Here is a 25,939-nt window from a genome sequence, read left to right as displayed (position 1 = left end):
GATATAATAAGCGCCAGAAGATGAAAAGGTCCTTATTGCATATGGTCATTTAAGTGGGTAGATCCTTATGTGCAAATACTCAGGGAAGATTTGAATCTCATATAGAGCAATATTTCCCCAACTATTACTCTAGAATCCCCTAGTCAGCAAAGGAGTTGAAGTTCACACATCTGAGAGGCCAAAGTTGAGAAACTCTGTCCTAGAGTAACATCTGGCTACCCACATGTGACCTTAGTGGGTCCACTAAGGATGAAACTGGCTATGTGGTGGCTCCTGGTGGTCAAAGTACCTGGGGATAACAATGAAAAACAAGAGATTTAAGACAGTGTAGGAAGAAATGTCCATCTGTGATTGGGAGAAGAGTCCTTTCACACAAACACATTTCCCTTGCTTTCTGGGCTTTAAAGCTACATTTTAGAGGTCCTAGCCTTCTTTCCAGGCAGGCTTTGAGCTCAACACTACTATCCTTATTCCAAATGGCCAAGGTCTAGGGGAACCCACTCACACAGTGGGTCTGTTACCCGCAAGGGAGGCTTACCCGGGCCAGGTCTGTTGGTCAGGTTAGCCTGGAGTCCCATCTTAGCTGCCAAATTGTAGGAAGAAATATCCATCTGGTTCAGTTCCAAGCTGGGAGAAAGACACTGGAAACATGGAGGCTGATTGGAAAGATGGTTTGTTGATGAAGCAGAACCACATGGGTTTGTAGTTCTGGGCAGCTGACAAAATGGAGTTGAGAGAGAGGAGTTTTTATACCTTCCTTGAACTTTGTATTTGAGCTTCCTGTTCCTGTGCAAGAATGTCTTCTATTGGCTGTTAGCTGATTCCTATGGGGTCATGTAGGGGGTGTGTAGGGATCATAGCTGGCTCTATAAGCAAAAGAGAAAATGCAAATCCTAGGTACTTGTCTGAGCTACGTTTGGTTGAAGTTTTGTCTGCTCTGGGGTGGTGCAATATCTGAAATACCCTTAGGTTGTGCAGTGTAGTGAGCTCTGTGTCTTCTGCTAAATGGTAGTGGGTTAATCCTATTATGTCCTGAAAGGTCATGTCCTGTTCTTGATCCCATCACCCAGAAGCTGAAGGTCTTTTGTTTTGTAGATAGGCTGGCCCAGTCTTTCTTAATGGGCACAAAATATCTGCTGCGGGGGAGGCTATTAAGAAAGAGTGAGTGTAAGATCTCACCTCTCCAATCTTCCCAAGAAAGCAGGACTCTTGAAAGTAGTCATGTCCTGTTCTTATTCCAAAAGGAGCTTTTATTGAAAGGCTTGTGCTAGCAAGAGGTCTAGGCAGGAATTAAATTTTCCCACTTAAAAACAGCAATTTAAAGCAGTTCAAACAAAACCCTTCCCATAGTACAAGGCAGGAAACAGAAACAGAAACTCACAGCACAGCAATGCAGTAAACATAAACTTCATATAGAGATCTCTCCAATCCTTCCCCCTCCCACCAGAATGCCAGCATCCCAATAGAAATATATGGGACCTGACAGTGAGTCAGTGAGCCTGCTTCTTGCCTCTAAAAAAAACCCACGTTTCTCCATTTCTCATTTAGGGAAATATAATATTCTGCCTTTTTAATATTCATCAAAATATTTCATTCTTCTAGGACGGTAGGTGTTGAGTTTCTACAAGTTTTCAATATTCAGTGAATCCATTTTTCCAAAACTGCACATGATCCAAGAGAGAAGACATAGATCTGCTAGGGATGGGAAACAGAAAGCAAAGATGACATGATTAAGATGGTGGAACTGCATGAAAACCCCTAAGACTAAGGGGATTCCTGAACTAGAGCCAGACACATGGAGAGGAGCTGCTGTAAACCTGCAAAACGAGCTCAGATTTGCAAAGCATAGCAGTGACTGGAGGACAGGCAGGGATGGGGTCTATAGCCACGATGGCGAACCTAAGGGATGCATGCCACAGGTTGCACAGAGCCATTTATACCGGTACGCGAGCCACAGGCAAATTTACCTCACTGTGCATGCACGCGCCTCACAGCTGATTTTCAGCTGTTTGGAGGCCTTTTTTGGCCTCCCAGAGGCTTGAGGAAAGCCTCTGCAGGCCTCTCAGGTCGAATATTAGGCCCATTTCATCACTTCCTGTATTTCTGGAAATATCGGAAGTGACAAAACGGCCTATTATTCATCCTGAAAAGCCTGCAGAGGCTTTCCTCAAGCCTCTGGAAGGCCGAAAAAGACCTCAAACTGGCCAAAAATCAGCTGTGAGGCACAGTGCAGATAAGGGGATGGCGAGGGGGGGATTGCATAAGCGCACCAACGTGCCTACCATCCCTGTCCTATTGTTTCTTCTGTTTTTCTTATATGTACCCATTTCATGTATTCATAACTATGTATATACTTATACCTATTATCTTGTAAGCTATTGACAAATCAAAATAAATAAAAATGTGCACACAGGTGCATGTATTTGCCTTCTGGATGCTGGCACACGAGCGGTTGAGCGCAAGTGTGCACAATTTTGGGCACAGGAGCCCCAAAAGGTTAGCCACCACTGATCCATAGGGTTCACTTATAGAAATTCACTTCCAGCCCAACCTTTCTGGAGTGAATGAGTGGGGGTGGGAAGACACCACCTATCCCCTGTCCACAACACAGTCCTTTCAGCAGAGAAGATTATACCTCCACTTGCACTCTGATCCAGGGCGCAGATGAACCCACAAGAGGTCTCCACAGCTTTCAGAGAGTGCAGGGGACCGCAAAGAAACATGATCTTTACACACACACACTCACACACACACACACCCAATCCTGTCAGAATTAATCTAAAACTAAACTAGAAATTCACTTCCAGCCTGGAGGAAGGAAGGAAAGGAAGGAGGAAAGAAAGAAAGAGAAAGAAAAGCAGGGAGGCAGGAAAGGAGGAAGAAAGAAAGAGGAAGGAAGGAAGGATAAACCCCCCTCCAAATTAGCTCCAGCCTCTCTCGTGGAGTTGTTGTGGGGAGGAAAGGAAAGAAGACCCTGAGCTTTATTGAAGGACAAGAGGAACCAACAAAGAAGTCTCAATCGACCACAGACCCCCATTTATGCCTCTGCCCCGGGCGCCTCAGCCCCTCAGGGATGTTGTCGTGAAAGCCAAGAGGGAAACGGCTATGCTCCTCCCTCGGCGGGAAATTCGGAATCCCCTGTGGCGTCATCGCAAGGGGCGCGGCTTAAGGAAGGTAGCCTCCTCCTCCTCCTCCGTGTCGTCAGAGTTTCTTCCGGCTTTTTCCCCTTTCTGCTTCCGGGGTCGCTGGTTGTGCGGGAGAGGGTGGAGCCTCACCGCGATCCCGGCTCGGAACCAGCCGCTGAGGGTGACGCCGCCGCTGCCGCCGCCATTATGTCCGGCAGTGGTGGCACCCTCGCCGCTCCTGCCGGGGTCTCCGCCACCGCCGCCGCCACTTCTCCTCCCGAACAGCCACCTCCTCCACCCCCGCCGCCTCCGCCGCTACCTCCACCACAACCGCCTCCGCCTCCGCCGCCGGGGAGCTCCGCGGCCACCGCCGCCGCCGAGCCGGAGCTGGTGTCGCTCATCCTGAATCGCCTCAAGAGCCAAGGCCTTTTCGACCAGTTCCGCCGCGATTGCCTGGCGGACGTGGATACCAAGGTGGGAAGCTGCCCTCTCTCTCTTTCTCCCCCATGCCGCGGCCCCACATTGCTTGCCTTCCCCTGTTGGGTCCTCTCGTCAGCCAAACGACCGTCAGGGGCATCGGAGTCCTTCCCGGAGCTTGCGATTTTCTGGGGAATGCTTTTCCCCGCCGTTGGGCCTGAAGAGCCCCTACCTTAATGAGTCCCGCACGAATCAATTTAGCCCCCATCAGCTTTCCCCTTCTCCACAAGTTAGCCCTGTTCTCTCCTATATGTGCAGCTCTGATCCTACCGGCCTCACATGCCTGATTTCTGGGCTTGTTTAACGGCGGCTGCTCCGTGGGCAGGTGGACTCAGTTGCCTAATTGACCTAGAAGCGTTTTGCAAGTCTGGATAATTGATTGCATATGCGTTTTCTTTAAAAAAAAAAAAAGACAGAAAAAAAACCTCGTTTAACCTGGCTGGGATTTACCTACTTCGAGTTTTCCCTATCAACAGCAATGGGATGCCTCTGAAAGTTCAAAGGGAGGGTCTTCCTGATAAAAACATCTTAGAACAGGGACCTTAGATTGCTCTGACTTAGCAATAGAAGTGTCATGAATTGTGTTTTAAATGGGCTAAAAGCAGAGACGAGCATTTCTGTTTCACTATTGCTGACAGACATCGATTCAACTGTCTTTTCAAGAGCTGGGCTATTTTAGATTTGGGTCCTTAGAATTGGAGTTGTTTGCAAAGTATAGATAATTTCTGGACTTTATTACAACAGAAAATATTACAAAAGAGAATAAGTTAAAAATAATTTTATGAATTTTCTCACTCTTTCCTAGATATATTTGAACAACTTGTCTACTGCTTCAATTCTAGTTTCAGTATGATGCTGCCCTATTGTACAGACTAAATTTTAGAATTAGTGAAAAATACAAGTATTTTTATACATTCAGAGTATATATAAGTATAGTGTTTTCCAATGTATCATGAAAACTATTTTGGATATTGTCGTGTAGTACTTGTGCTATTCTGATTCTGGAACCCAATTGAGCCTGGTCTTGGAAGTTCAAGTTTAGTTACTGAGATTGAAAAATAGTAAATTTCAACAGAACTAGTGTTTCATGTGGCATGAATTAATTAACTGTTGGTGAATTATAAAAATACAGACACCTCAGTCAGCCTTGACAAAAATAGGACAATTGATATTACTCTTCATTTAAGAGTAAAATTAAGTTTTTCTTAATTTAAATGTTTTTACATCAAATTATAAACTGTCTTGTGAATCACTTCATACACTGATTGGATAAAAAATACCTTACATATGATTTAAGATCATTACCTATTGGACAGAATTTATTGTTGGACTTATTGTCCCAAAGGTACTTTTCAAAAGGCAACTGGACTTTCTTGGGGGTTTATTCCCTGAGTTCCTGAGGTAAAATGAAAAAGTTTGTTGGATGAGAAGCAAAACATTTTCAAGGGGAAAAAATCCAGGAAAGTCCTGTTTCCTTTTGGAAAGCATTTTTGTGACAATCATGACCTGGGTAATAATCCTTAGATATGTTGGAATTATTATAATCATGCAACATGACTATCATAAAGGAATAAAGAGAGCAACAAATTGGAGCCTCCTTTAACAGATTCTCAGTAGAATTGATCTTTCTCAATATAATGGATTATAAAGGATGCCATGTCTTTGTAAAAATAAGACTTTGGAGAAAAGTTCTAGCTTGCTTTTTAGGTAAATAGCATTGGGCTTCTAATCACATTTTACCTCTAGGGAGCATTCAGATGTCAGAGTGTTTGGTAATTGAAATATTTTTCAGAACTTTGGGCAATGAAGTTTTTTTTAAGTCTGTTTTCTTAATCAGTAGTGTTTTTTCCCTAGTAGATAAGCCTGGAATTATTATAGTGTATACTCCCTCTACTGTTTCTGTATTATTTTAAGCTAAGGTTCTTAAGTGTTTGTGTCCACTGATGAGAATGTGAAGAAATGTCGTTCAAGGAGGCTTCACAAGATACCTGTTTCTTTTTTAGCCTGCATATCAGAATTTAAGGCAGCGGGTGGACAATTTTGTCTCCAACCATCTCGCAACTCATACATGGAGTCCTCATTTGAACAAGAACCAATTAAGAAATAATATCAGGCAGCAGGTTCTTAAGTAAGTTTTACAAACTGTTCTTCTCTATGGCTCTGATCAACTGATTTGATTGGAAATATGCAGGATAAAATGTTATTTGATACATATGTAAATATTTGGAAGATCTTAGACACTGGTTAGGGTTCAAAAATTGCTACATTTCTTATTTTGAAATTCAGTGTGAATGTATGAGGCTGCTATTCAAAATAGCCAAAAATGTTTGGTAAGGAATGATAAGAGTAAAAATTCACCATAGCAAATATATTTCAAGTAGCAATTCATGCATTGTACTTAATGAGAATATGGGAAATTCTGTTCTTACTGAAGCATCTTGTGTTTTATATATGAATGTCAACTTTAAAAGATCATGTCTAGATGTTAACATGCTTAAAAGAAATTAATATTGCCCTTCATGTTTTTAATGATGTGGAGGTTTTTTTCTCCTAAATGGTTTTTTTCCCATTTTAACTTGCATTCAACCAATTTGCAAGATTGTAGTATAGCTGCAGTCCCCAATCTTTACAGCTCCATGGACTTGCAGCAGTGGAAGGGGGGTGGAGAGGATGGTTTTGTGCATATGCCCACCACTTGCACAAATGGAGCTTTGCATGCTCGCCCACTGCTTGCATGGCCCAGTTCTCAACAGACTGCAACCCTGTTCTGGGCCATGAACCAAGGGTTGCAGCCCCCTACGGTATAATACTGCTGGTGAATGAAAACATAACTTACTTATAGATTTTGATGATTGAACATTCATTTGTATCAACCTACCAGTATATCATTAAATTGATTTTTCTGAAGTAACTGAGGTTATTATAGTATGATTTTTATGATCTTAATTAATTTGTGTTTTTACTTGAATAGTTGTAATATATGGTCAGTGATCTCTAATCCACTGCCCAGAGCCTCTCTCTTAAGGGAAATGGGCAGTTTAGAAATAGGAAATATACATAAATTAAATTAAAAAATCTCATTTTCTGGGATGATATAAGGACTCTTCCTTGAGCAGGGGATTGGACTTTGAAGATTTCCAAGCTCCCTTCCGCCACCGTGATTTCAATGATGCTGAAACAGTACTTTAAGGATACATTAAATGAGACAATGAAAATTTTAGAAAAGCAACAGTAATGCCTTAGGTGGACCCGAAGAACCATGACAATTAATTATTGAGTCTTAATTTTTTATTATTTCTGAATACAATTTGCATAAATATTTGTTAGAATTATTCAACTATCAGTAATGTGTGATAAAAATAGATAGCCTTGTCAGCTGCTACAAAAAGAAAATCATTTTATTTGTGGTGTCTCATTCATGGTGATTTAAGGAAATGCAAGTTATAATAAACATATTTTTTAGAAAAACTTCATGTGAAAGAAAATATGCAGAAAATGAAGAAAATATTATACTTTCTTCATAAAGAAAAAAGAAACATGCAAAAATGCAGTGAGAGGAGTCAGTTCTCTTCAAAGAAAGCAAATCTGTATTAATTTTAAGTTTTGCATTTTGAACTACATTATATTGAGGGGTTTTTATATCTTCTTTTGACAGGTTTTTATACCTCCCGGGCCCTGTTTTAGCTGGCAGAGGGTAGCAAAACAAACTAAAAACAAAACAAAAGGAGAAATGTTTCCCCTTTTGTGTTTGAGATGCAAGAAGGGACAGGAAAGGGAAAGAGGAAAGACAAAGAAAAAGATGGGAAAAGAGCAAGGAAGGAAAAATAAGGAAAGAGAGGAAGGCAGAAGAAAGGAGAATGAAGAGGAAAGGAAAAAGAAAGGAAGGAAGGAAGGAGAATATAATGAGAGTGAGGGAGGGTCTGAGGGAAGTCCTGCCTTAGCCACATATGCCCCCGACACGAGAGATGGTGAGCTGGCCAGCCCCCCAGGTCAAACACAACTCTGATGTGGCCCTCAGTGGAGTTTGAAACCCCTGATCTATGTGAATGAATTGAACCCCTTCTTTGCCCAATATTTTGCATTGTTTTTCCTAGGATATCTGGGAGTTCTCTTGAATTCTTCATTATATTATCTCGTGATATATGCAAATAATGGTTCTTATCCACCTTGTAATCTTGTTAAGATTAGCAAGAATATCCGTAGAAGAGACTTGCTATAAAATAGCATTAGTATATCCCTCCTCTTGCATAAATTATTATATTGATTGTGTTAACAAAATTGTGTTAACGTAATTGTGTTAGCTGTGATAGATAAGTTATATTGTCATTTCATTTCAGATCTGGAATGTTAGAATCTGGTATTGACAGAATCATTTCTCAAGTTGTGGATCCAAAGATCAACCACATATTCAGACCACAGGTAGAAAAAGCTGTCCATGAATTTTTGGCTACAATGAATCACCAAGAAGAGACCAATCCCAGCTTTGCCCTGCCTGAAGAAAAATTAGAACCTTCTATTTTGCTGCAAGGTATTTCTTCTTTCTTCCCTTGGCAAAATAAATATGCTTTTAATTTTTGGATTTTAAAGAGGTGAGTGTAAGGAATCAAAGAATTGAAGTAATGCCTAATCAGAGGCATACTTTCAAATAATGTCATTGAACCAATTTCCAAATTAACGTGCTAAAGGGGAAAAACTTCTTATCAACAGAGGCTTTGATATTATGATATCTCTTTGGAGGCATCCCAACAAGCTGGGTTTATTTTCTAGAGATAGCCTTCCTTGGAAAACTGGTTTATGGAAAGCTATTCCTGCTGCTGCCATTGTCTCAATTTTCAGAGTCAAACTACACATTTAGGAATGTGTATTGTTCCTAGAATCCTCTCTTTTTCATCAGATTGCTGTATCACAAGCATTTCTCTTTTTTTGACTAAATTCCAGTGCATCCATCCCAAAATTTCCTCAGTAACTTATTCTTGAATTCATGGGGATTAGGATATAGAAGATTCAAATAAAGCTGTATATCAGTCATTGGCTGTTGATATTGCAGTTGAAGCTAATGAGGACTATATTTAGGCTATCAAAGTTACTGAGGGTCACTGTTGCATCATTCAAGTGATACATTAATCACTCATTTCTGAATGACCTTTTCTTCAGCCTATTCATACTCATTCCCCAAAAGATATTAAGGTTTGCACCTGATGTTGCTTCCCCTCTAACCAACCTTCTCTCCAAGACAGCCGTCATGGTTTCTGATATAGTGTTGGAGAATTCAAAAATGATGTTCCTTAGCAACTTCTACTTTTCAGGGCTAACTCTTAACTTCAGGGTCTCTATGACAGTCATAAGACTTGAATATGTTGCAGAGCTAACACATTAAGAAGGCATATTCTTGTTTTGAAAGTGATAATAGTCTTTGCTCTCTAATAAAATTTGGAGGTGAGATCTCACCTGCATCTAAGATATTGTTAGGAGGATCTGCCTCAAGAGTTGTAGATTCTTGAATGCTGTAGGAATTTTCCAAGTCATAAGACTTGTGATTTTGTTGAAGCTCTAGACTAGCTATGGGGATGAGATGAGCACTGATAAATTCCTTGGATCTCAAGAGAAACAGTTTAAAGGTTAGATCGTTAGTGTGATAGAAGTGACAGAAATCTTGGTACAAAGTTGATCAAGTGTAGGTTAGAGCATATTATCTCATATTAATGAGGGGTTTAGGACATTTAAGTGCCGACCCTTGGCACAGTTGTACTTTCTTCCTCCAGTGACCTTCTGCCAGCAATTGTCCATCGCCGGTGGCCCCCTGGCACCAGGGGAATGGTCCCCTTCATCCCAGCCCGTTCCCTGAGGCATGATTTTACCTGGGTGTTTTGCTGCACCAGACAAGTAGCTGCCAGCTAATTGGGGGTAGGCAGCAAGGATGGTACTGAGGGGTAGTGCCCAATTGGCAGTGGGTGGGGTGAGCGAGGGGACTGTGGGGGCAAATGAGAGGCCAGGTTTTTTTTTCTTACTTGAGCCAGAGGAAGCTGTTGGCTGCCAGGAATTTAATCCTCTTGATTAGCCCGGAGCAACTGCAGGAATTGGGAAGTAGTGCCAGTGTCAGCTGATGCTCCATTCAAAATCCAAGAAAGAAATACTTAGACTCCTTTAATCAGAGAAAAGATATCTTTTACTGGAGATCAAGTGGTAGCAACACGAGAATTCTGAATCTGAGAAAATGGGCGCGTAAATCACATATACAAAGTGATGGAAATGTTCCCACCCCCAATAGTTCAAATGGTTCTTCCAATTAAAAGTTTTGAATATCATCATGTGGACATCTCCAGGTGGTGATGAGGCTTCTGTCCGTTGACCTTGGCATCGTTTGATAAAGGTTTGCAGCTGCCATAGCATAGAAGAGAAAGCTAAGCAAGGAATAGAAACCTAAGCAAGAATGTACTCCCCCCCCCCCAGTTTATACAGTTCTGGTTTGTAAACACCTCCAGCTCACTTCCCATAGTTTCCCCCCCTCCCCCCCTGTTACTTATGACAACCGAAAGATGCAAAGCAAAGGGAGAAAATCTTGAAGGCTGACAGCCAGCTTACAGGTTTCACAAAACCATAAAAAGGAGAGAAGGTGAAGCCCGACAGCCCCGAGTTTGTCGCAAGTGTGGAATTCCAGATTAAAGCCAGGCAGCCGGCTTGAAGGCCCCTTGTTCCCCCCAGCACCCCTCCTGCCCATCGCCAAGCGCACGCTGCCCCTCCACAGTCCCTGCAGTTACCCTGCCTGCCACCAATTGCACATCACCTCTCTACAGCCCCTGTGATCGCCCCATCCACTCCCAGTCATGCACCACCCCATAAGCCCCCGCAATCACCCCACCCGCTGCCAATCACACGACACCCCCCACAACTCCCACAATTGCCCCGCCTGCTGCCAATCGCATGCTGCCCCCCATAGCCCCACAATTGCCCTGCCTACTACCAAGCACATGATGCCCCCACAGCCCTCGTGATTGCCCCACTCGTCGCCAATCGCTCTCCAGCACCATTACTGCCACCCGCCACCCGATTGGATGTCAGCTACTTGTTTAGAGCAGCAAAACGCACAGGTAAAATCGTGCCTTGGGGAATGGGCTGGGACCCTGGGGCTGGAGGGCCAGAAGGTCATTGACAGTGGACAATTGATGGCAGACAGCAGCGGAGGAAGAAAGCTGGTGCTGCCAAGGGTCAGCACCTAAATGTCCCATTCCAATAATGAGAGTAATAAAAAAGTTTTCTTCACAGCATATTGCCATCACTGCATCCTAGCAGAGTTATTCCACATGGCTTACTGTCACAAATGGAATGTTAGTATCTAAGGATGTACCAAAGTGCACAGTTTGGCTCACACTGAGTATTCTGAACCAAGAGATTCTTTTTTGTTTGGCTTCTTCAGTACATATGCAATATCTCATACTAATAGTTGTACTTAACCTTATTCTTATTTGAAGGTGTTCCTGCTGTCACTCCGATTGTAAATATGGCTAATGATGCTCTGTCTATTTTGGAGACCATAACATCTCTCAACCAAGAAGCCAGTGCCACCAGAGCTTCTACAGAAGCAACCAAGACAAATGATAGATTCTCAAAGAAACTCCTGCACAGTTTGGATGGCAGCATAGAGAGAGATCGGAATGCAGAAGATGTTGCTGATGGAGAAAATTCTACAGAAGAAAGTTTTGAACCAGTAGTAAACTGTGAAGATACAAGTAATTCATTTTCTTCAAATGAAGAAGGAAAAGCTGTATCAAAAGAAGCTAGTAGCCTGCTTAATCCAAGCAAGGAAATTTTTCAGGAAAGTGATGAACAAAGAAGTAAAGTGGATAAATATGATAGAAAACTGGAAAGCTTGGAAAAAGGAGAAAAGAAGAAAGAAAAATCTGACAAAAAAGTAGACTTCTTGAAGAGAAATGGTGATGATGTAAAAGCAAAAGAAGAAAAGACAATCAAAGACAAAGAGACAGAAGTGGTAAAACATTTAACCCTGGAAAAGAACATTAGTAAAAACAAAAATGAAAGCACGAAAGAAGGTATAATATCACAGGTGTTTATTCATTATGAACAGGTTAAAACAAATGGAAATATTTTTAATTTATTTGGAAAGTTTTGATATAGGTGAAAAGACACTGGCATTACAGTTTATTGGTTGACTTTAGATATATTTTTATCTGCAGCATGGTAATTTTCTAAACATTTTAGCTTACTGGACTTGGAGAATATTTCAGAAGGTAACTTGTTTTATAGACATAAGAGATAACATGTTGGCAAGATAATACTAAATATTGTGATGAATGTTTTTATTTAAAACTATACCTGTTCATTGTTTGTAGTTAGTATCTGCATTATTTCTTGGTTTTTAATTGCCCTTTTTTCAGATTGTTACACCAGGACGGTTTGTTTTTACACTTCTCTACTACCCTGTGCACTACTTATCAAAGGAGACATTACTGCATTTATGTTTTCAGCCAATTTTTCATCAGACTTTTTTTACAATGTCTCATTTTTATGTTGCATTTTGAGATTGTTATCCTTTGCTTTCTCATTCAGGATCCTTTATATCTCATTTTATGGTGTTTTGCATTTTAATTTCTTTATATGCCATAAATATTTTCTATAGGATGGTTTTTATACTTGCATGTTTTGACAGTTTCATCAGTTAACAATCTTTCTGAAATACATTAATTCTCACAGAAGATCTTTCATATGTTTTATTCAGTTTTAATTACTGTTAGGTTACTGTTACTGTCAGGTTCTCTTTCTTTATAGTCTTTTATGTCATCTAAAGCAATCAATATCTTTTCTATCTTTTTTGCCAAATTTTTGTCCTCTTTTATAGGTATCACGTTAAAACTTTCTTGCATTATTTTGATTTCTTGTTTTATGTGTTTTATTAAGCTAGCTGTCTCTTCCTACGGCCCTTTTCAGCTTGGTGCCCTCCTAGTTGATGGCATGTCAGACACAGCCATTCCAAGCTGGTTTAACTAATGGCTGTGCTGAGGATTGTGGGAAATGGGAATCCCAGTGTGCCTGGAGGCTACCGAACTAGAGAATGGAAGCCTGAGGGTTGGCATTTCACTGAGGAGGAAGACTTTCATGACCATTCTTAGGACAAAATATTTTCATATCTGTCTTACCTTACAATGATGCTCAGTTTCTGCACTAAGACCTTTTTATATGCATGCATACTTTTTGCAAACTAATAGAGAGAGAAACTTTTAAAGGTCATTTTCTTCAATAGCACTACGGAAGGTTGATAGTACCAGGCATGCATGGAGCTGTTTCCACTTGTGGGATGTTTTGGATTCTGGATAAGATTTTAAGTTATCTCTGTCTGTTTTTCTCAACTAGTGTTGGAAGATTCTGATCTGGACATACTGAGTGATATTACTGTTAGTTCTGTGCACACCAGTGACCTTTCTTCCTTTGAAGAAGATAGTGAAGATGTGCTTTCTGATAGCACAGAAGAAGGAGAAATAGTTTCTGATGGTAAAGTAATCTTGACCTTCGGCTAGTGAGAAGAATTAAAGAATGAACTTGTTTTTCCTTAAATGCAACTCCCTTATTTTCTTATGATATTATAATTGGAGTGATTGAATATTACGTACATTCAATGCAGTGTATCACAAAAACCCAAATAAATACATTCATAAGGCTGTCCCTAAAGTGGATTTAAATGAGCTTGGATGTGATTTTAAATGCTTGCATGGGCAGAGAATCCAAGCAAAGATTGGTGAGAAAACTCTTCTTGGCAAGACAAGATATAAACATCCCTCTTGCCTTAACAAGTAGCCTGGATTTGTCTATTCTGATATATTTAGATACCACATAAAATAATGTTACTTCTAAATATATTTGTTCTTTAATATTATGTTATATTATATTTAATATAAGTACAAACCATAAGTGAACTCTCATTTAGCAAGTTCATTTTATGTTCAATAGGATGAGAGCTACTTTGGTCTAATGGGCTAGAAATCAGGAGGATGTGAGTTCTAGTCATGCCATAGGTTGGAAAGCCAGTTGAGTTGACTTTGGGCCAGTCATTTTCTCTCAGCCCACAGTATCAATTCCTATGGCAATCAATGAATCAACTTTCAGTTCATCTTAAAGCAGAACCTGCACTTGCAGGAAAAAAAAATGCTAGGAAGAAAAAAAGTATTTAACAGATATCAGGCAAACTATAGCATAGTGTCTGTCCTTTGTTCATAAGAACAAAGTTAGTTGTTAATTTATATGGAAAAGTCATTTGAAAGATTTCGGTATTTTGTTGTTTTTAGGGTTGAATGTATGCTTTAGTTTCATCTTGATTGATTTGTATTTTATTTTCTATGATAAAACAATATTAAAAAGATTTCAGTATTCTACATTCAGAAAGCTGCATTCAAATGCTTAGCTGGTTGCTTGCCTTGATCTTCACCATCTATGCTAAAAGGATAATTCTGTGCTTTTACTGGCTGGAATATCTGGAATCATTTCATAGTTTTCCTAAGATAATTGTAGCTGAGGCTGTCAGATAATAGATAATATGCAATATAGCAATAGCATTTAGACTGCTTCACTTTACAGCCCTCTCTAAGCAGTTTGCAGAGTCAACATTTCCCCCAACAATCTGGGCCCTCAATTTACCAATCTCAGAAAGATGGAAGGCTGAGTCAACCTTGAACCTGGTGAGATTCGAACTGCCAAATTGCAGGCAACCGGCAGTCAGCAGAAGTAGCCTGCATTACTGTATTCTAACCACTGCGCCACCATGGCTTATATAGCAATATAGCAATATTACAATTTGAGAATCTTATGGTAAAAATGAAAGCTACATTTACTCTGATCTGTAGTTCTGGATTTACCATAATATATGGGATAATAAAATACTGTGGGGCTTTAACATTATTTCTAACAATATATATTAATAAATTGTTATTTTGAACAGATGGAGGATAGGCTAAGGCTAGGATCCTGAAATGCAAAAATAATTTTTGCTTTCAGATAGGGTGATGAATTTTCATTTCCAGCTATAGTCCCTTCTCTACAGCATCAGCTTTGAGAAAGGGTTTGGTTGAGAAGGGTGTTTCATCTACCTTGGGGCTAATATCTGGTTCTTTGGATCTCAGCCTATATCTACATTATAAAATGAGCATTTCCTCAGCTTTTGTTCTCAACTTTTATCTAGACGAGGATGATGAAAGCAGCCAGATTAAAGCGAAATCAGAAGCAGAAGGTACAAATGGTCAAAGAACAAAATCTGGACGACATGCTTACATCCACAAGCCTTACCTTTACTCCAAGTATTACAGTGATTCAGATGATGAAAGAACAGTGGAGCAACGTCGCCAGTCGGTTGTAAGCTGAACTGCTCTTTTATCTCTTTCCATAATGAGTGGCAGTTTCCCTGGATGAATGACACTCTGAAAAACTTCTTCCAACATCACACGCATCATTTGTAATGCAGCAGTTTGTTCTGTGCTCCAAGCTGAGGGTTCTGGGTCACATAAGTTTTCTTATGAATATCAGTGTGTCAATTTGTCAAAAGGCAGGGGAAGTTTTGTACGCATGCGGTCCCAAAGGTGCTTTTTCAAGAGACAACTGGATTTTCTAGTTTTTCTTTGGAGATGTTTCACTTCTCATCCAAGAAGCTTCTTCAGCTCTGACTAGATGGTGGGGAAATGGAAGGATTATACTCTTTGTAGACAACGGATTATTTGTATTCTTTTAGAGAGTTGTTGAGGCTACAGTTTATCTGTGTTGTCAGGGTCACCTGAGTGGTGCAAATGGGAGTGGAGTCTCCTTGGAACTGTTGAAAGGACTGTGTTGTAGACTGGAGATAGATGATATGGTATCTCTCCCCTTCTGTTCAGAGAGGGCTGTTCAATTTTAACATAGATGGCCTCTTTGACCCCTATTTCAAACCAGCGGTCATCTCTGTCCAAAATGTGGATTTTGCTGTCTTCAAAAGAGTGGCACAAACATAGAACAAATCCACCAGGACAAGATTCAGCAGTTCATCTGCATTTAAAAGACAAAGGCCACACAGTCCTTTCAACAGTTTCAAGAAGGCTCCACACCCTTTTGCACTACTCAGGTGACCCTGATGACACATAAGCCTCCATGTGGCCTCAACATCTTTGTTTGTCAAACTGGATTTCTTTGAGTGCCAGATCAGCATTGTAGTTCTCTGCAGGCTGGCTGAGGGGATGGAGAGACAGGTGGATGTTTCCTGCAGCACCCTGCCAGCCAAAATGGGGCACAGGGGCACTGGCTGTACTGAATGAAGCTGCCAGTAATTATAATTGGACAACATCTGGAGAGCCACAGGAAGGAAATGTATGGTCTGCGTTGTTTTCTGACACACCAGAATCCAGCTAATAGTGATAGTTCATGGGGGCTCATAAACTTAGATAATAAAGGGAAACTTGGATGAGGGAACTGAAAGCTTATCCATGTTTTACTCTGGATCACACACTTTCCCCCACCCTATTTGTATCTTCAGGCTAGAGAAAAAGAAGAGAGATTTCTGAGGAGACAGCTTAACAGAGAAAAACTTGAAGAAAAGAGGAAACAGAAGGCTACAGAAAGAACAAAATCTCTGAAAATCAGCCATCAAGGTACTGAGTTTTACTTTATGCCAATCTTTTTGCACTGCTTTACTACTGGATGTATTTTTGGCAAACCGGTGGAAGCTTCCTTTATTCTGAAACCATGGAAATATGAGATACAACAGTTTGAGATGTTCTGGTATTATTTTAGGTAAAAGCATTCAAAACGCGGAAGACCTTTCAGGAAGAAGCTGTGATCTAAAAACTGGTGGTTCCAGCATGAAGGATGTGCTTAAAGAACAAAGATTTTTGGAAAAGAAAGTAGCACTAAGCAGGAAAAGAAAAAGAGAGTCGAGGTATGCCTTCATTTACTTTTACGTTAAAGTGGAATTACATTCATGTTGGCATATTACAAAATTGTCTTGTGGTTTTCAGGTAGTAATCACTGAAGACGTGCTTTCTTGTGTGATTTTTTAAAAATCACTAAATTAGTTAGAGGTAGTTCTTGACCTACAACTGTTTTAGTGACCATTTAAAATTACAATGGCACTGAAAAAATGATGCATCACCATTTTTCACACTTACAACCATTGCAGCATTTCCATGGTCATGGATCAAAATTCAGCTGACTGATGGCAACTGACTCATATTTATGATAGTTGCAGTGTCCCGGGGTCATATGATCACCATCTGCAACCTTGATCAGCAAAATCAATAGGGGAAGCCAGATTCACATAACAACCGTGTTGCTAACTCAGCTGCAGTGATTCACTTAACAACTGGAGCAAGAAAGGTTGCAAAATGAGTCAAAATTCACTTAACAAATGTCTGGCTTAGCAACAGAAATTTGAGCTCAATTATGGTTGTAAGTCAAGGACTAACTGTACTTTGTTGTAGGTCACAGACATAACATGCATATAAAAAAAAATTAAATATAATGAAATAAAGAGTGTCAGGCTTGCCCCAGCTAGGCCCTAGGAAAGAAAGACCCTCAACTCCATTTGGTTGAATGATAGGTTCTATTATTAATGGTTGCAGCAAAAGCAGGCTAGAACTAAAGTTCCCGTGCAAAAGATTACAAATGTTCTCTTTCTCCCTAGTCCTCCCCACCCTTGACCGGTTCATCTTGGACCAGTGGTGTGCCAAATAGGTGTTTTGGGAACTGCTCAGATGTTTGGTGTCTGATGGTTCAATTTGCATTCCTTTCTCAGGCTCCATGGGCTTGAAGACTGGAAAAAGCTGGTTCTTACACTTCTGGTTTCTGTCAAACCTGTCACCCCCTCTTTTAGTCATTTCTACCCTCTACATGCCAATTGCCTAGCTCCTCTTCCCCCCCTTTTAACAATTGATGGCAGGATGACAGCAAGGCACCAAGCTGAAGATGGCAGACCTGACATTCTGTCCCTCTTTTCAAACACATTAGTCCTGCAAAGAAAACAAGCAGCAGGGGAAAGAGAACGACAAATACAAATACAAGATTAATTGATGTGCAATGAGGCTTGTCCAGGTATTGTTCATGGAATTTCTTAAGTCATTTGGAAACTCTAAGGTAGGGGTGTCAAGCCTGCGGGCAGGATGCATCACGCACTGGCCATCCCCACCCCCAGTTTAGCAAAGGGGAAAAATGTGATACATTACGTAATGACGCCGTGTCATCGCGGGTTTGACGCTCCTGCTCTAAGGTGTTGTTCTGTTTCGGAAGGTGGAAACTCTTTTCATGCCATTAAGTATTGGGTTTTCACCTAGTGTGTGTGTGAATTCAAAATGTCTTTGATGTTCTTCATGAGGGGTAATGGGTAAACATTTTCCACACAAATACCATTAAGGCCACGGTAGTCTATCTATAAATGTAGGGGATCATCTTTTCTCTGAAAGGGTTTTGGAGTGGCCACCGGGGGTCTGATTGGTTGTATGAAGCCATGCTTTAAGTTCTTATCTGTGAATTGATTGGAGTTCTTCAAGCTCCTTGTGGCCATCGAATACAGCTTGGGCTTGGGAAGCTAGCCCCCCCAGTAGGATTTCTATGGCACAGTCTATGAGGTGATGAGCGGTAGCACATCCAAGCCCTTTTCCCTAAACACGTCTTGTAGATCCCAGTACTCCTTGGGTATCCAGGGGTTCCCCTTAGGGCAGGGGTGGGCAAACTACGGCCCGCGGGCCACATCCGGCCCGCCCCTGAAAAAAAATCGCTGGGCGTGGCGTATTGCCCTGCGCCGCGTGGCCCCCAAAGCTGCAAAACAGTGCGGAGCGCTCTCGGGGTAGGAAAGAAAAGAAGAACTTTGCAAAGGCCTCGGCTGGGAGTTCGAAATCACCTTCGAGTGCGACCTCTCCAAGGTGAGTCCCCGCCGATCCCCCTTTTTTTCCGGGGCTTCCAGGCTTAAACTTTGCAAAGGCAAAGTTTGCAGGCGGGAGCGTCTTCCGGCTGAGGAGCGGGAAGGGTTCCGCCCAGCGGGCGGGCGGGCTGCTTGGAGCCACCTAAAGCTAGGCCGCTGCTGGTGGAGCCTTGCCCTGCCTTGGTGCCCCGTTTCCCGGCTCGGCGGTCCTGCTCGGGCAGCACTTTAAAAGCCTGCTCCCAGCACCCGAGCAACTTCCCAGCAACTTGCGGCTTCCTTTTTCCTTGCGGGCGCTCGGGCCTGGCCCCGAGCCGTGCGGCGGAGGGGAAACCCGGAGCACCGCCAGGTCGCCTCCTCCAAGCAGCCCGCCCGCCCGCCGGATGGAACCCTTCCCGCTCCTCGGCGGGAAGACGCTCCCGCCTGCAAACTTTGCCTGTGCAAAGTTCAAGCCTGGAAGCCCTGGAAACCCGAGCAACTTCCCAGCAACTTTCGGCTTCCTTTTAACTCGCGGGCGCTTGTGCCTGGCCCCGAGCCGCGCGGTGGAGGGGAAGCCTGGCGGACGGGCGGGCTGCTTGGAGGAGGCGACCCGGCAGTGCTCCGGCAGCAGCAACAGGCAGTTCCGCCCGGGCTCCGCTCAGGTGTCTGGCTGGGGCTGTCAGGAGTTGCTACCGCCGGCGCAGCTCCGCGCGGCTCCAGTCCCGCGTTGCCTTGGGAAGGAAAAGGCAAAACCAGGAGCCGCTGAGCCTGAGCCTTCGGTGCCGCTGCTGCCGTTGCAAAGCACCACCGCGGCTCTTCCTTTTTGCCCTTCCCTTCCCGAGGCAACGCGGGACTGGAGCCGCGCCGGCGGTAGCAACTCCTGACTCAGGGGGCCTCCGAGGGGAGGGGAAGGAGGAGAAGAAGGGGGGGAAAGGGTGGGGGGGCTATTCCCAAAAAATCTTGTGCTGACCCAGCCCATCTGTCAAATTTTAAAAGTCAATGCGGCCCCGAGCCAAAAAGTTTGCCCACCCCTGCCTTAGGGCCTTCTCACATGGCTGCCTCCATCTCTTTCTTTGTTTTCTCTCCCCAGTGGTGCCCTCAGCCTCCACCTGAGTTCATCCCTGGGTGCTTTTTACCAAATCTTTAATAGCCTCCGCCTCCAGTTCACATTAGAGTTCAGTAGCCACGGTAGACCCAGGAATAGGGGCCTCTCCATGTCTGGTGCCACAATGAAGCTTAGGTGGATGTTTCTATGTGGGCCCTATCCTCATCTTTATGGCTTTAGTGACAAACATTGCACACACCTACACACCCTGCTACCAACCCATCCAACTGGCAAAATGGCATGGGCACTTTTAAGTTCTTGAAGCTGTAGGCCCAGCTTCTTAACTAATGTGGAGTTGACCAAGCATCTCATGCAACCAAGCTTCTCTTACACGCCAAGAAGTGCATTATCAGTTCTATGGGAATGGTCATCGGAATTACAGGGAGACTTACCAAGGGGTTGTCTGTTCCTGTCTCACTCCCCAGTGATCCTCAAGTCAGAGTGGCCAGAAGTCTCACACCATAGTTGGGGGATGGAGCGAACTCAATGATTTCCACTCCTTCCAGGGCCATTTCTCTGATTTTTGGGGCCAGCTTCACTGGTTTCTTGGCCGGCCCTGAAGCAGCTTTTTGAGCCGGGCCTACAGCTCAGCAATTGGCGGTCCAGCATCATGTCTTCACAATCCGCTTCCCCTGGAATCGCTTCCTCCTCTACTTCCACACATGGCTCCCACTGTCAGCTCACTCAGCTCCCATGTGTGAAAGTCATGTTGGAGGGCTTCTCATTCCATTCTTCTTTCTTCCTGACCTCCAATGACCATCGCGGTCTTGGCAGATATTCTACAAAGAGAATTTCTTTCTAGGGAACTACAGTATTTTCTATCCCAGAGCTTTATTCACCTCCCAGAATCCTCTAGTTTATCACTTTCTTTGGCATTCTAAATGCTTACCACCGAGCTGGAAGTTTAGTTCCTAAGAAAATGTGAAGGGAATGGTTGCCTAATTTGACATCACATAATCAAATAGAATTTGTTTTGGTTTTTTTATTGTAAATAAATATATATATATATAAAAGTTATTAAAAGTTGTTAAATTTGTACGCTGCCCAGAGTTGTTGATAGAGTGATGGGCAGCATATAAATTTAATGAATACATGAATTAAAAACAGCTAGGAAATCCTAAGATAGTTTAGTTTAGTTTAGTTTAATTTAGTTTAGTTTATTGTCATTGCACCTCGTACAACGAAATCAAACACCATCTTCAGTGTACCTCATGACCGTGAAAATAAACACAAACACACATCCTTCACCCTTCACACATTGAACCGGAAACCCCTGGCACCACACCAACACTGCACTATACAGCAGAATTCAAAAGAGCTACTGCCCTGGGATAGAAGCTGTTTTTCAGCCTATTTGTCCTCATTTGTATTATTCTGTACCGTCTGCCTGATGGTAGTAGTTCAAAAAAAAAGGGGGGGGGGTGCCCAGGATCTTTGAGAATGTTTTGAACTTTCTTAAGGCAGCGGGAGCTATAAAGCTCTTCCAAAGAGGGGAGGGGGCAACCCATAATCTTCTGGGCAATGACCTTAACCCTCTGGAGTGCTTTCCTATCTGCCCCTGTGCAATTGGCAAACTATACAGAGGTGCAGTATGTTAAAATGCTCTCTGGTGCAGCGGTAGAAGGTCACCAGCAGTTTTTCATTCAGTTGTTTTCTGAGAAATAGTCATCTTCTACCTCAAGCTAAGTTGTAAGTACTTGAAGAGGCCCCATGAATATGCTTTTCCAAATTTTTCTGAATTAAGTTAAATAAGCCTATACAGTAGTACTCATGAGTATTCATACATGTCCCAGGATAATGTTGCATGATCCAATCTAGGTCAGTCACTAGGACCAGAGGTTTTGTCTTCTGAGTTTTCAGACTCTGACTCTTCAGGGAACTTGTCTCTAGCCTCAACTTATGACCATTACTCATAATATGACCATAGTCCCCAACCATTCCTGTGATCACAATTTGGGCAGTTGGCAACTGACATGTATTTATGATGACTACAGCATCTTAGGATCATGTGATCACCATTTATGGCCTTCTTGGGATTTCCAACAAGCAAAGTTAATGGGACGTTCTCTCATGAGAGTTTTGTACATCTCTCATAATTTCATTCTTATTATGTTGTCATATTGGTAGTTTAATAAGTTTTTTTGAATATGTGCCATAAAGTTTGTTCAAATTTTGTAAAGTGGTTTCGTTGAAGATTATTACTATCAAAATTATGTTTCTAATGGTAGATTGGAGTCTTTTTCAAAAACCTTGCTCTCTCTATGTTTAAAACACAAAAGGTTTTTTTCCTCTCGACCTGCAGTACATTTTTATGATTTTCAACATGCTAGAAAAGTTTGAAACAGCCTTCAAAGCCCTTGTCAATTATCCCATTAGCAAACCCAAAACAAGAAAACACTCTCGGGAGAATTGAATTCCAAAAGGTACAACTTTATTGGATACATCATGGTGACACTGAAGAAGCGAAACCAGCTCTGGTTACCCATCCAAATGCTTGCCCTGTTAAACAATACTTTCTCCTCCCCACCCCTGGTTGATCATATTGTCCAATTATGAGGCATTCTTTTGTTATGAGAATGGTCCATCTCTTTCTCAAGCATCTGCAGTGGTGACCTTGCTGGCTCCATGCTCTCATGATCTCTGCATACATTCTCCACATTCCCTTTCCTTCCTCCCAATTCATCGGCAAGTTGAAAAGTATTAGGTTTGAAAGAAGCACAGTAGTTCAATCTTGACATCCCTCTTTTCTCTAAAAGTCCCAAGTGGCTCTCTTTGGACCTCAATGTTGCTTTGTAGTTCTATACATGCTGAGCCTGAGTGAAAGTTTATTCCTCTGGGAACAAAAGGGAATCAATTGTTTTCTTAGCAATATCTTTTGCAAGGAATGTTGTCTTCCCTTAATCTTCCTCTGGTAAGAACAAATACCATTACATTTCTTTTTTTAAAAAAAAATTAAATTAAGGATGAACTGTATGTGTGTCCAGCTAATAACCCAAAAGTGCTTTTCAAAAGGCAACTGGACTTTTTTTCCCCTTGAAAATGTTTTGCTTCTGATCCAAGAAGCTTCTTCAGTTCTGACTGAACGGGGAGAAGGTTCTTGGATGAGAAGTGGAACATTTTCAAAAGTTACCTTTTGAAAAGCACGTTTAGGGCAACCATGAGCAGGATGATTGAGAATCTCCCTAAACATGTCTAGCATCTGTCTGTCTCTGTCTGTCTGTCTGTCTATCTATCATCTATTTGTCAACCACATTTTGGAACTACCTATCTCCCTCATAGAGGGTCCCATGGTAGTGTACAATAAAATATTAAAATATAAAAACAATATATAAAAGTTAAGATTTTTTTTAAAAGGCAAGGATAAAACACTGTTAGAAATTAATTGAAAGGTGAAGGAATGATTTTCACAGGGACCTAAACCGCCCCATGGCTATGTGCTCCTCCCAAGCAAGCTGTAGAACCATATTTTCACTCCTTTCTGGAAAGTCAAGAGTGAGGTCTGCTTCACCTCCTAGGGAATAATGTTTTAGAGGGCATGTCAGAATTCTTTGAATGATGGGGTCTGCAACATGTCTTCCCTGTCTGATTGAGTAGTTAATAACTTACTATCTACATTAATGAAATAGACTACAGCTACCACAATACACACACACACACACACACACACACACACACATGCCTCTTGTTGATAATGGCAATTTACAGGTAGTCCACACTTACAGCTGCGATTGAGCCTAAAATTGTTGTTAAATGAGAAATTTGTTAAGTGAGTTTTATCACATTTTACAACTTTTCTTGCCACATTTATTAATATGCAGTTGTTAAATTATTGACATGGTTTTTAAGTGAATCTGGTTTCCCATTGACTTTGCTTGTCAGAAGGTCACAAAAGGGGATCATATGATCCTGGAACACTGCAACCGTCATAAATATGAGTCAGTTAGCAAGTATCCAAATTGTATTCACATGACTGGGGATGCTGCAATGGTCATAAGTGTGAGAAATAGTCATAAGTCACTCCTTTCAGTACCATTGTAACTTTGAACGGTCACTAAATGAACTGTTTTAAGTCAAGGACTATCTGTACTGCTATCCCTAAAATATTTATGATATTGGACCCAACAAACACCTTAATCCATTCCAACAAAAGCAATCTGGACCATTTTGCAAAAATGTTTTTAACAAATAGAATCTAACCTTGCATAGAAGGGTGGGACATTTTTTAGACACTCCTGATGAATCTACAAGTTCTGCAGGTTGTTTTGTTAACAGCAAAATGTGAAGAATTGTGTGGGGCAGACATATATGGTCTTGTGTTGAACTTGCATGACAGAGAACGCAGAAGCAGCTGATATTTATAGAATTATTTAGTCAGCTCTTAAGTTTCTCAAACACTGGCATGTATGGTTTCAAGGAAATTCTTTTTCTTCACTTACCCTGTCCATCTGGGAAATAAATGAAAAGTGAAGAAAAAAATCAGTTAATTTTGTTTTCTTTCTGCAGCTTTTTGAGTGCTAGCTATGTTCACTAGTGTACCACATTAGAGCATTGTCCTTGAGATTCTAGAACTATTACTTCCATTTCACTGTATGCTTCATCTCTCCATAGTGCTTCCAGTCTCATTTTTCCTGTGGATGTCTTTCAGTTATTTCCATGTTATCTTGAAGCATAATTATTTGGATGTAGCCTATCATTCCTCTCCTTCTGGTCCCAAAGGCAGCATCTAGCTCTTGGTTCAGATGGAAAAGAAACTATGGATGCTGTGAATTTGACCTAATTATGAACGCTGTGACCATTTTAACAAAAGGGACAAGTCAACAGATTGTCAGCTGGTTAATTTGCTTAAATATTTAATTAATTAAAAAGCAGGCTATATTTCTATCAAAATAGTTATTTCCAATAACTTTATCCTTATGCTTCTAGGCACGATGAAGAGGGCTGGAAGAAAAAATGTGAACAGCCTGACGAATATTTTGGAGAATTTGAAAAGATAAATGAAGTAAGTCTTAATTTTTTAAAAAGGTTTTAAAATTCTTGCTGGCTAAAATTGTTCATTTGATAAATGTCTTCTAAAGTGAATTCTGTTTCTGGTTATTAAAACACCCGTTTGTATGTGAGCACATGGCATTTGTGAGTCAGTGGGAGACCTGTGTTCTTAGATCAAGAGAATATAAAAGGGATTCATTTGAATCTACAGCCTTCTTCAGGGAGATGTGCAAGAAATCTTTAAATGAAATGAGCTCTGTTGACTCCACCCAGAAATGACATCCTGAACTAGCCACGAATTTCTTTGTTCTGCTTTGTTCTGGTTTGATTGCTAAGAGTTAGTCTCTATAGCCAGTTTGCTTCTGGATTGGAAAAGGAGTGACATGAAATTACCCTGAAGTTCCTTGGATGGTTGCCCTTGTGGGAAGAGGGGGGCAGTTTCAGTAGATTTTATCTCCCTGGTAAGTTCAGCGGAATGAGGAGGGTTAACCCTGTCCTTCCAGCCTTTGTTTTCAAAGGACGCCTCTGCTTTTAATTGCTTTGAAAAGGTTTTTTTCTCCCTGTGTATGAATTGCTGACTGCTGGAAACATATGGAAAATAGACAAACAATAATAAGTTTTCTTAGATTACTGAGAAAATTATTTAACTGCATTGAATTTTCACCAAAAACACTACATATATATATATATTATCAACTTGAAAAGAACACTTTTATTGTATTTTACTGTATTTTTCTGCATAACTACTGTGTCTGCTTTCTATGCTAAAAGTTCAGAAATCCCTTTTTTCCCCTTCACCCTGAGAGCTTGCATATTAACATTACTTTCCTTGGTAGCTGTTTTGTTTTTGGAATTCTCCCTCTGACTTTGAAAAAAGAACTGTGTATCTTTTCCCTTTTTTCTGCTGCCAGCAATTGGCTATGAGGGGAATTGCATATGCAGGTAGTTTTCAACTTACAACAGTTCATTTAGTGACCGTTCAAAGTTACAGTGGCATTGAAAAAAGCGACTCATGACCATTTTTCACACTTACAACCATTGCAGCATCCCCATGATTACGTGATCAAAATTCAGATGCTTGGCAACTAGTTCGTATTTATGATGTTACAGTGTCCCTGGGTCATGTGATCGCCTTTTGTGGCCTTCTGACCAGCAAAGGGGAAGCCAGATTCACTTAACTATGCTTCTAATTCAATACCTGCAGTGAAAGTTTTGGACTCAGTTGTGGATGTAAGTTGATGACTACTTGTATTTATAAAATGCCTCCTAAGAGATAATTAAAGGAGCCAAGACAAGAGTCAGGAGAAATTCAATGCCAAGCTTCTTATGGAAGTATTTGAAAAAAATGTTTTGTACGTGATATGCTACAAGAGATAAATGAAAGATCTG

At 41.4% G+C, this 25,939-nt stretch overlaps 2 protein-coding genes across 5 annotated transcripts in view; one reads left to right on the top strand and one right to left on the bottom strand.

The window, feature by feature from the left end:
• CC2D2A (coiled-coil and C2 domain containing 2A) overlaps positions 1-25,939 on the bottom strand; it is a 1,114,036-nt gene that overhangs the window by 292,292 nt on the left and 795,805 nt on the right. The window lies entirely within an intron of this gene.
• Positions 3,215-25,939, top strand: part of BOD1L1 (biorientation of chromosomes in cell division 1 like 1) — an 81,142-nt gene continuing 58,417 nt past the window's right edge. For all 4 annotated transcript variants that reach the window (XM_087963692.1, XM_026675854.2, XM_026675853.2 and 1 more), the window contains exons 1-9: positions 3,215-3,599; positions 5,606-5,730; positions 7,940-8,130; positions 11,072-11,650; positions 12,969-13,106; positions 14,788-14,957; positions 16,105-16,219; positions 16,362-16,506; positions 24,488-24,563. In XM_087963692.1, the coding sequence (XP_087819818.1) occupies positions 3,333-3,599; positions 5,606-5,730; positions 7,940-8,130; positions 11,072-11,650; positions 12,969-13,106; positions 14,788-14,957; positions 16,105-16,219; positions 16,362-16,506; positions 24,488-24,563 (1,806 nt within the window). In that variant the 5' untranslated portion in view covers positions 3,215-3,332. The remainder of the gene's footprint in view (positions 3,600-5,605; positions 5,731-7,939; positions 8,131-11,071; positions 11,651-12,968; positions 13,107-14,787; positions 14,958-16,104; positions 16,220-16,361; positions 16,507-24,487; positions 24,564-25,939) is intronic.

The sequence above is a fragment of the Notechis scutatus genome, chromosome 4 (genome assembly GCF_049901735.1).
Source record: "Notechis scutatus isolate UNSWTSFEM ecotype Mainland chromosome 4, rNotScu1.2, whole genome shotgun sequence".
NCBI lineage: Eukaryota > Metazoa > Chordata > Lepidosauria > Squamata > Elapidae > Notechis > Notechis scutatus.
Note: the sequence above shows the minus strand (reverse complement) of the source record. Positions and strands in the feature narration are given on the sequence as shown.